The 10559-nt window shown below is 53.6% G+C and overlaps 4 protein-coding genes across 4 annotated transcripts; 3 read left to right on the forward strand and 1 right to left on the reverse strand.

Annotated features, from left to right (window-relative positions):
• Positions 1–275: 275 nt before the first annotated feature.
• BO66DRAFT_406121 (uncharacterized protein) lies at positions 276–1845 on the forward strand (the record flags this gene model as incomplete). Its single annotated transcript, XM_025649002.1, has 2 exons — positions 276–1217; positions 1375–1845. The coding sequence occupies 2 exons, from the start codon at positions 276–278 to the stop codon at positions 1843–1845; spliced, it is 1413 nt and encodes a 470-aa protein (XP_025498598.1).
• Positions 1846–2097: 252 nt separating this feature from the next.
• BO66DRAFT_384974 (intradiol ring-cleavage dioxygenase) lies at positions 2098–3713 on the reverse strand. The gene is made up of 5 exons (XM_025646115.1): positions 3455–3713; positions 3255–3410; positions 3048–3190; positions 2815–2980; positions 2098–2727 (listed from the first exon to the last, which is right to left on the reverse strand). Exons 1-5 carry the CDS (start codon positions 3699–3701, stop codon positions 2285–2287), a joined length of 1155 nt encoding a protein of 384 aa, XP_025498599.1. The 5' UTR covers positions 3702–3713; the 3' UTR covers positions 2098–2284.
• Positions 3714–4690: 977 nt separating this feature from the next.
• On the forward strand, positions 4691–6717 carry BO66DRAFT_335492 (uncharacterized protein; the record flags this gene model as incomplete). Its single annotated transcript, XM_025644244.1, has 5 exons — positions 4691–4762; positions 4816–4919; positions 5000–5657; positions 5711–6444; positions 6501–6717. 5 exons carry the CDS (start codon positions 4691–4693, stop codon positions 6715–6717), a joined length of 1785 nt encoding a protein of 594 aa, XP_025498600.1.
• Positions 6718–8439: 1722 nt separating this feature from the next.
• BO66DRAFT_463607 (putative allantoate permease) lies at positions 8440–10559 on the forward strand (the record flags this gene model as incomplete). Its single annotated transcript, XM_025652416.1, has 10 exons — positions 8440–8634; positions 8691–8885; positions 8939–9033; positions 9086–9486; positions 9538–9663; positions 9720–9835; positions 9904–9990; positions 10045–10161; positions 10218–10302; positions 10369–10559. 10 exons carry the CDS (start codon positions 8440–8442, stop codon positions 10557–10559), a joined length of 1608 nt encoding a protein of 535 aa, XP_025498601.1.

A 10559-nucleotide genomic window follows, 5' to 3' on the forward strand; every position in this document is an offset into this window, starting at 1 on the left:
CACTAAATGCAAAAGGTCCAGGGTGACAGTCTAGAAACACATTCACACCTTCACGCAGCGCGGATTAGAGTTCTTCCTGGTAAGCTCTTCCCTCTTCACTATCCCCTCTTTCCCACTTCTCTACTCTCTTATCCTTCTCTCTTCTCTCACTCTTCTGCCTTCCTCATCCTTGTCCCTTTCATATTGCTTCTCCTTCTCATTTTCTCATCAAGTCCTACAAGCCAACATCAGATTACTCTCTTGCCTGTTGATTATTTCACTCTCTCTCCTTGGGAATGTCGTGGCCTAGGCCTCGCGTCTCTCGATGGCGGCGCTGGGTTGATGGCAGCAAAAGCAAGATCAAAAAGATCTGGGTTAAGCTTAAAGTCTGTACAAGAGTCACCCCGGAAGAACCTGCCGTCGCGCGCTTGCATGTCATCAAGACCATTTCGCTGTCGTCTTCGTCTTCCTTAGAGACCGTGCCTGCCCAGCCGCCAGTATCCTCCGCAACGTCCTTGTCAAAACCCATAATTCCGCGGAGCCAGCTCTCCATTGAAACTTTTCCTGTCGAAATTCAGACTCTCATTCTCTCCTGTCTATCTTACGAAGACTTGACCTCCTTGACAATGGCATCGCCTGTACACTACCGAGTGCTGCAAAGTGGCAAGAAAGTGCTATGGAATTTAGTGACCGACTCCTTGCGAGGCTTGATACCAGAGGCTCAAGCTGTGTACTGCTCTGGTCTTGTCAAGTCCGCCAAAGCACGCACCAGGGAGAATATCGCGGAGATGGTCGAAGAGTACAGACTCGGTCGCCTGCGATCCCAAGAGCCGCCGCCCAGAACCACAAAATCCACATTTAATGAGCTCTCCCGCATCCTTCGTTTTCACTACACGGTCATACTACCTCTTGTCCCGCGCTTCACCACTTGGATGCAGGCAAACCTTCCCGGAGAGGCAAAGCTCGGACTCATACAGCTAGGATCACCAATGCAACCCAAGATAAGCTCTACTGAGGAGAGTCGGATCATTCGCGCGCTCTATCGGTTCCAGCTTTGTTGTTATCTATTTGGCAACCCACGTGATGATTCTCCCTGGGGTAAAGAATCGTATCATCCTGGGTACGTGGACATCCTGCAGCACCTCGAGGCTATGTTCCACGCTTGGGAGATCGAGGAGATTCTTTGCGTTCACACTTTCGTCGAGGATATATATCCCGACATCTTTGACGTGGTCCGAGTGGGCCTTGACCCGTTCGAATATGAATCGGATGATAAAGGCAAGTCTTGCTTAGTGATAACCTCAAAACTACGAGTCTTTCCTCCTGTTGCTAACGCCAAGTTGATACAATCCAGAACTGATGACATGTTGCTACCTCGAGGGTACCACTGCACAGGGGCTCTGGCTACTGCAGAGGGCCCTGTGCCAGATGGAAGACACGGAACATCCTGCGCAGCTGGTCGAGATAATGCGAGAAAGACTGACGCCGGAATCAGGCTTTATTGGACCACGAGAAGTGACTTCCCATATTTGGTTCTGGAACCGACTGAACGAGTACGGTCTCACCGAAAAGGACTTAAGATCGCAAGCTCACGAGGCCTTTCCGTTTCGGGGCGATCATGTCCCAGACCCGAAGGGAGAGTTTCCTCCTCGAGCGTGGACCCTGATGTGGCGCGATACTTACAGTAACCTGTATGGGGAGTGGATTCCCGGGGCGCTGCGGAGCTGGGGATACGTTTTCTGGGACGCGGGGCGAATGGAGACAGAAGCAAAAGAGGTACTGCTATGGCGCTGGGAAAGATCCTTCGATGAAGACTGGGATCCGCGGGATGAGTATGACCTTGCTGATGTCAGGGCCATCCGATGATCAACACCGTATGTATTCTGCATGCTACTACACTTGGGGCAAGGAAGTGCACATGGCACTGCACGATGAACAATGTATTTACTGATCTATCAAAAGAATATCACTATTTCGTATGATGCTACTGTGTCCGACTGAACTATCCTTACCAACCAGCAGTGCACTTACAAACGTACGAATCGCGATGCACATCAGAAACTTAAAAAAACGAACCACGTAGCGAAGAGTGACATCAGCAAGACATGCTCTCGATTTGACATTTACTCTCCGCTTCAATTCATTAATAACATCTTTAACAATGAACCAACTTCCTCCACGTAGAACAGTTCTAGGAGGTACTTCAAGTTAGACTTAAATCGCGCCCGAGATGAAGTATACTGAAAGGAAACCCAAGTAATAACCATCCTCCACGTACTTGCCAATATTCTCACCATGCTGGCACTCACGCAGAGGAAGCCGTAGCCGTAGCAACAGCACTCGAAGAAGCGAAATCACCAAAACCCCCCATGCCAGCCATATTCATCACGAAATCATCGTTGACCTCGCCCCCCTCCTCGGTCCAGAACCCCTCCGGAGAAAGCGAGTCATCGCGTGTGCCATCCACCCCGATCGAGATCCACGCGAAGATGCCATCCGAAACACTATCCCCCAGCAGAACATACTCCATGAGCGGATCGGTGTCATCCACCTCCGTTTTCAGAATGATATCGTCCGCGTTCAGAGTCAGATCCTGCGTGTTGGAGCTGTAGGGCGTCGTCTTCTCGACCTCGGTGATGAGGGCCTGGTCGAAGTAGATCTGGCCCACGTGGGAGGAGTGGCCATCGTACATGCCGGCGATGGTGCCGTTGGGGAGGATCTTGGTTTCGTTGGCCGGGTGCGTTGCCACTATCCCACCATTGAGTCAGAACTATGCATGATTGAGATGGAAAGAAAAACTTGGGTTGGAAAGGACTGGGTGGGCAAGGCGCGTACCGTGGATATGCACCGCGCGGCCGGTGTAATGTCCCGGGAAGATGGACTCGAAGCGCACGACGCCGTCGGGGCCGCTGGGCTGCACGCCGCGCAGGAAAGTCGTGTCGATGTTGCTCGAGTCGTTCTGGTTGCCGTTGCCGCTTGCCACGACTCCGGAGTATACTCCCTGTAGATTGTAAAGGAAGAGATTAGTGGTGGTAGCTCACTCCCTAAAAAAGAGGGCGGATGCTTACGGTCGCGTTGCAGTGCCAGATGTCGGTGTAGATGTTCCGCAGCGGCTCGCAGGTGTTGGTGTCGATGAGCTGGATGTCCAGGAACAGGGGCACGCCCTCCTGGTCCTCGGCCACGTTGCGGCGGATGAGTTCTCCAGCGATATCTAGGGGTAGATACCAGTGTTAGAATGTAGAAGGTGGTTGAACAGCATAATGTGGCAGACGTACAGTACGGCCCCTGGGTGACCTCCGGCTGCACGATGCAGGTGCCTCCCGACGCGAAGAGGATGCAGGGATCGGTTGACGGGTCAACATGAGTCAGGTTTGCATGATGATCTGTACCCAGAACGGAGTCCAGATCGCGAGCTTTGAGGTATTGGTTGTCTGCCCTGTTAGTTAAGGTTTATTGCACATTCGAGGAAACATACTGGACAAGCCCCTCTTCCTGCGCAAGTGCTCGAGGGCATTCCCGCGACGAGCAACATTGGCATCCTCAATCTCGCGAGCTTTCAGGCTGGATGCGCAGTGAGACAAGCTGCGCGAATGCACGGGGGCCCGTTTGAGGAAGGCGGCGCGTTCGGCGGCCTCCTCTTGGACACTGTGGCCTGGATGACCCGATCCCAGAGAGGCCAGCAGGACCACACTGGTGGTCAGGTACGAGGTCAGATGAACCATGTTGAAGAATGAGGGGGAAGCTGTTGATGAAGCAAGTCGCTGTGGCACTGGAGAGGAGGAATTTTGAGCTGTTGATGGACGAGGAATTGGAGCAGGAAGACAAGGGGCTTTTATACCGTGGCTAGAAGATTACCCTCTCACATACCCCCTCGATATAGTGACTAGAGCATATTCCGTGTTTGCAATCTCATCAACATCCTGGCATCAACGCCGACTCATCCCCACCCGCTGCATTGTTGTTCTCCCATGGACAAGGTGTTTTCTTCCGCTTAGTCAAACAGATAGTCAACTAGTGCTTCAAAATCTTGGAGCTAGATATTGAGTACATGCGTACCTGATGCTTTCATGTGTTCGAGAAATCAAAGTGGAGAGCTGCTGGGCCGAGCTGCTGGGTATAAGATAGCGCGGGCATAGGCATCAACGGTGTGCCTCATACAAAACGAGCTCGCCAAAATAAGCCAAGCGGGAGCCAAGAAGACCGCCGGGAACGATCTGCATGCGTGACGAAGTCTCTTGTGTCAGAAGAACTCGGTTGGCTGAGAAGAGACGGAGAATTATCTAGAATACAGTTTCAAGGTATAGGTAGTTGATGAGTCTGTGTGTAGATGGCTGAGTCAGCGGGATCTACAATTTCCATCTCCAACCCTTAGGACCAATCAGAGAGCGGAGATTTCACATGGCGGGGAGACCCTCAAATTGCTAAAATTGCGTTCAGGGACCCGAGCAGGAAGTCAGGGACAGATCCACTTTTCGCCTCAGGCAGCGCTTAAAGCAAAAAAATTCACTAGTACTGAGTATGAGTAGAAGGCACAGAGCTTACGTCACTTGCCCCGGAATAATTCCGGGTCCGGGAGTCCCTGAATTTTGAGCAGGCAACAGCCACTTCGAGCGCGTGCTGCGTGCCTTCCATCGGAGCCATATAGGCAAAGTAGAGAGAGAACTCGGCCAACTCCCATCCAGCGAGACAGTCCAGTGGCACTTGTCCATCCATGTCCGACTCAGCGATCGCTCCTCGGGCAGGCCGGGCGCGTACTGCTTGTGATTTGTGCAGGTCTCGGAGGGTAAGCCTTCCGATCTCCGACCTTCCGATGCATGACTGAACACTGAACGCCAGATCCGCTGTGACCGAGTCAAACCTGCATGTGAGACATGCCATTTTGCCGGTGTGCCTTGCATCTTTACACCGCCACCGGACGTGCCGCGCAAGACAGTCCGAGAGTAAGTTCTCCCCCCTACTTGTGCTGTGTTGTACTTGTAAAGGGTAGGTTGCGTTGACAGTGGTTGTGAGCTCGCAACAGACAACTAGCCGAGTGCAAAGTCCAAGTGCAGGAGTTGGAAGAAGCACTGCGAGTGGAGCGAGCCAAAAACCATACCAAGAAGAATGCCCCCAGCCCATTTGTTCTTCAAGGGGGATTGGCGGATTTGCACGGCTTCGACGCGGCTCTAACCGCTTTCCTGCGGACTCTCGACTTCTGTGGCTTCGGCCCTAAGTCGACCCCATTTCTCTTCCCCACCGACCAGCATCGCATGCCCTCTCTCGTCGACCTGGATCGCTTTGCTCAGGATGTGGCCTCTTCATTTAAGTCGGAGTTCCCCCACCATACCTCCAGGACCATTCATCCGCAGCAACCCCCACCCGCGTTGATCTGCACCGTCATCGACTACTTCCTAACCAACAGCCTCTACTCGGTTTTTCCCGTGATCGACTCGGTTACCTTGGTGTCACTCCGGAACTCCGATCTCTCTCCCTCCTCACCAGATCTAGCTCATCTTCCTAAAAGTGTCCAAGCCTGTTTGGTGGCCTTGACAGCCCTGGTCACTCACTTGCGGGATGATGAGCCCGCTTTCGGTGAAGTCGACTCCGAAGCCTTCCTGCAATCCGTGCTCGCGCAGTTGCCGGAGCTGGTCATGTCAGGGGATAATGACCTCTGGACTCTACAAGCCCTGATCCTGGTGGTGAGCAGTTGGCCGCCTCAATCTCTTCCCAATACATCTTCTGACGTCCCCAGGTACTGTACCTGGCCCCCCTCGGTGCACCTCAGTCCGCTGAATTGATCCTGGCCATGGCAATCCGGCTCCTCACCAATCTCGGTGGCAATTTCGCCCCTATGCCCTCTGGTTCTCGCGTTGATGCCCATCACGGTCGGCATCTTCGGGCTCTCTTCTGGCTCTGCTATTCCGTGGACAGGGAAATGTCGATCCGAAATTCACATTCACCCTTACTGCATGATACCGACTGTGACCTCGACCTGCCAGAGAAATACGTCATGGCTTCGTCCGAGAACCAGTTCTGCCTGGGCCCCTTGTCGAAGGACGAGTTACTCTATCCGTCCGACCTTCGCATGTGCGTCATCAAGTCCAAGATCTACCGGCTGCTGTATTCAGACTACGGCCTGGCGCAGCCCGCTTCCATCCGCGTGCAGTATGTCCGCGAGCTGGACGAGGAGCTCAGTAATTTGAGAGCGCAATTTCCCGCCGACTGCCGCCCGGAGAACCTGTCCCCGGGGGGTATCCCGGACTCTTTGGTTCTCGACCTCAGTCTGCGGGGAATCAACATGCATCTGGAATACTACTATTGTCTCGCCAAGATCCATGGCGCGTGTCGCATCGCTGGCGGAGAATTCCCCTCGCTGGACGACCTGTCGCCCCTGTCTTCAAGTCGGGAGCTGTGTTATCAGGCTGCGCGATCGATCTTGCTCTACATTCATCGTTTACACCATCTCGTTATCCCCCAAACTTTCTGGTATGCATCTGCTCTCGTTCCTCTAACTGTTATATTGACTGGTGTTCTGTGTCTAGGATCTATGCGCAGTTCATCCTCTCTGCGGTCGTCTCTCTGGGTTGGAAGCTCGTCGCCGAACCCAACCACCCGTCCGCCGCCAGCGACCTCCATCTCATCCAGCACACGAGGGGCGTGTTTACTAAGCTGAAGGAAACGACAGATCCCAGCGAGTTTCCGCCTTTTTACATAATGGACAACTTCATCCAACGGTTAATCGCCGCTGTAGCTCATTGAGGCTCGCCACCGACACCGCAGGCATTCAACCATCCATGAGCGATGCGCCGTACCGCTTTGGCTGCATCCATGCACATCCCGCTTTCATGGCTCCGCAGATCCAAGCCCCAGCCGCGAGCTGAGCATGCTTGCTTGAGGTATTAACATCACAGCGTGAAGATGACTCGAGTCAGTATTTTGGTTGTGCTACATCTACCCCGCCAAGCAATGCACCTTCGGTCCGACCACCTATGAGCTGAGCTCTATCTTATCGAGTCAAGACCGTGCTCCGCGTTGCTACGACAAACGCTGCTAGCTGCGCGATGTGGAAGATGCTCCATCCTGCACACCTTTGACTTTACTGCGCGAATGAGGGGCCAAGAGACCCTAATCACGCCCATTTGTTCGACTTGAAGCGAGTCTTATCCGCATAAAATTCTCGTTCGCTTTGAAATAAGGTCCATGCGCATCTGGTAATAAGGGTGTGACTAATCCGGCCGAATGGGGGGGGGGTCAGTTTAAGCTATGTCATCATACTGGAGCAAGATGGTTGCACAGCGGGGTCCAGACTATCAACTCGTGTATCCAGCCTAGACGGGACAGGTTGGACGCTCCACCGTCAGCACTAAGCTTCCGACCGGCATCAATTCATCATTCCCTTTCGCCATTGCGTGTGCCCTCCAATCATCTCATCAGGTTGGCCAATTCCTACCGGTAATGGAACCAAGCACGAGGGGAAGACCCGCCCTTGATTGATCCTAGGGCTCAGCGCAATGCAATCCCGAGAATGGTCCGTGCATCCGGCAGAATTTCGGTACTTGGGGGTGTAACCAAGGCGGTCTACAGGCATTCGGCGTTCAATCATACATGAATTCTAGACAGTCAATAGATTTATTTGATCATCATTTTTGCGTTCTATCTCAAGCATGGTGTTCTTGTGCAATCTGTCTGGCGTTAAAACTAAATCTGGTGTGGTCGATCTGCTGTTCTGCACCCCTTGTGCGGGAAATTAATCCTGATTGCTTGTCGTAGAACACGGACCATCCCACATTCACAGCCCCATCTGGATACTCGTAAATACGCTACTCTGTATAGTGAAGCTGCTTAGAGATAAGACCAGTCACAGGAATTTAATCTCCGCCTTCCCATGCCGAACTACTGCTGATACCAAGTATGGTGAGTTGATGCCTGAGGCAACAACACAGCACTTGAGAATCTCTCAGGGAAGCAGGCTATGGTTCGGATCATGAATCAGGATGCTTTCCCACGGACTGAGAGTTACGCGGTGGCAATGGGACGGGCGAGGAGACGACATGCAGGACGGACGTCGGGGTTAGCCATTAGCCACCTGGAGCAGACCATCCATGCACACGATGGCGCAATCCCTTGGGTCGCTAGTAACCGTGCAGAACATCGATTTTCCACCATGTCGCGCTCTCAATCTTTGCACAAGCAAACAATCTATTGGAAAGAGATGACGGTTGTTTGTTCAGCGAAATAGAGGCAATTCCTCTGGAGTAATAATCTTATTCGGGAGGTGGTACGTGCCGAACGTGCGCCACGGAAATGTGCGACAGGGGACGAGGTATAAAGCGTGGGGCTAGGAGCAATACAGATCAAGAGATAAGCTGATGGCGTCATGACCACGATCAATGAGACCATGCCTTGCCGGTTTGGGTACATATACGCTGCTGCTGTCATATCTCAACATGCGATCTCAACGGCAAGCAGACATCCGCAACCATGGGGTACGAGAAAGAAGATTCCAGCCGGTCTGAGAGCCCCCATGAGGAGTCCGGAGTGAGCCATGGCAGCGAGCCGCTCGAGGTCCGGCCTCTCCGCTCCTGGAAAGGGTACCTCTGGGACACCTGGGAGCTTCCCCGGGATCAACGATGGCTCTTGTTCAAGGTCGATGCCTTTGTCCTTACGTTCGCGTCGGTACGCGCTCGTCTCGTCATTCGGGCTGCGATGCGACTGGCTAACCGGCTTGGTAGATCGGCTACTTTTTGAAGAATCTGGACTTGAACAACATCAATAATGCCTATCTCAGTGGCATGGAGGAGGATATGAAGATGTACGGCAACCAGCTGGTGACCAGCACCTCGATCTATACCGTGGGATACGTCATCGGACAGATCCCTTCTAATTTGCTGCTGACCCGTGTCTCGCCCCGTTGGGTAATCCCTACTGTAAGTCCTTCTCGTGGTGCTGCCAAACCACCATGGCTGACTTCAGGCATTAGCTGGAGGTGGGCTGGGGAATTGCCACGATATGCACATCGACGGTCAAATCCTACCACGCGCTGTATGGTATTCGATTCCTAGTCGGACTGTTCGAGTAAGCATACCCCTTGCATACAGCTCCAATATGGTGCTGACTCGTGCTGAAGATCGGGCTTCTACCCCGGCATCCACTACCTCCTCGGATCGTGGTACACCCCGCAGGAGATCGGCAAACGCGCGATGATCTTCTGGCTGGCGGGTTCCATGGGGACATTGTTCAGTGGTTTTCTCCAGGCCGCCGCCTACACTAACCTCAACGGCGTGAACGGACTGGCCGGCTGGCGATGGCTGTTCATCATCGACGGCATCATCACCCTGCCGCTCGCGCTGGCGGGATACATCTTCTTCCCGAATCTGCCGCAAGACGGCCGGAAAACCTGGTGGATCACGCAGGAGGAGCACGTCCTCTCCGTCAAGCGCATGGATGCCGTGCATCGCGCGGGCAAGTCGCCCTGGACCAAGGCCAAGGTCAAGAGGATGTTCCTCAGCTGGCACATCTACCTTCTACGTACGGCGTGCACCCTGTCCAACTGAATTGGATGCTTGCTGACTGCTCCAGCTCTGCTCTACATCGTGTGGAACAACGGATACCCTCAGGCGGGAATGGGCTACTGGCTGAAAAGCTTCAACGCGGACCCCGCGCCTGTCCCGGGAACAAGCTACACTGTTCCGCAAATCAACGACTGTGCGTTGATTCGAGTGTTTGGACAAATGCCAGTGTGAACTAACCTAGTGCTATAGATCCGCTGCTCACGACCGGTCTGTTCATCATCGTGTCGCTGACTTGGGGCTGGCTGTCCGACGGACCGCTCCGAGGGGCTCGCTGGCCGTTCATCTACGCTGGCGCGGTCATTACGGTGAGCATTAGACCCTTTGAGATTATATTTACCTCAATGCGGCTAATGAGTCTTCTTTCGTGACGCAGATCGTCTTCTGCGCGCTTCTGCGACAGATGCCGCTCTATACGAATATCACAGGCCGGATGGCCGTGTACTGGCTCAGTAACATCGGGGTAGGTGCTTCAAGTCCAGTCTTGAAGAAGACCGTTCTAACACGATCACCACAGCTGGGCGCAGGACCTCTGATTCTCAGCTGGGCCAACGAGATCTGCACAGCCGATACCGAAGAGCGAGCGTTGGTGATTGTGCTCGCGAACGACCTCGCGTATGTGGTGCAGGCTGTTGTAAGTTCATGAACCGGAGTGTGGAACGTTCAGAAGCTGATGGTCGTATGCCCCAGGCACCGAACTTTGTGTGGAAGACCACCGACTTCCCCGCCGCGAAGAAAGGGTATCTGTGGTGCATTATTCTGCAGGTCTTGAGCAGTGAGTCAATCCGGCAGTATGTGGATGTATTAGATTCACGGGCTAACCAGATAACTCTGCGTACAGTTGGGGTGACGGGCGCCATTCAATGGTTGGTGGCACGAGATCAACAGGCGGCTGCCGCAACCGCTGAGGGGGGAGAGTACCCCGGATCTGGGGTCAGCGACGCTTCTCTAGGAGATGACAACAGTGGTGGTGTCGGTGGGATCGGAGAGACCAAAATCATCCCCAGCAAAATCACTCCGGTGTCGGAGTAG

Source organism: Aspergillus aculeatinus (genome assembly GCF_003184765.1).
Source record: "Aspergillus aculeatinus CBS 121060 unplaced genomic scaffold BO66scaffold_74, whole genome shotgun sequence".
Taxonomy (NCBI): Eukaryota; Fungi; Ascomycota; class Eurotiomycetes; order Eurotiales; family Aspergillaceae; genus Aspergillus; species Aspergillus aculeatinus.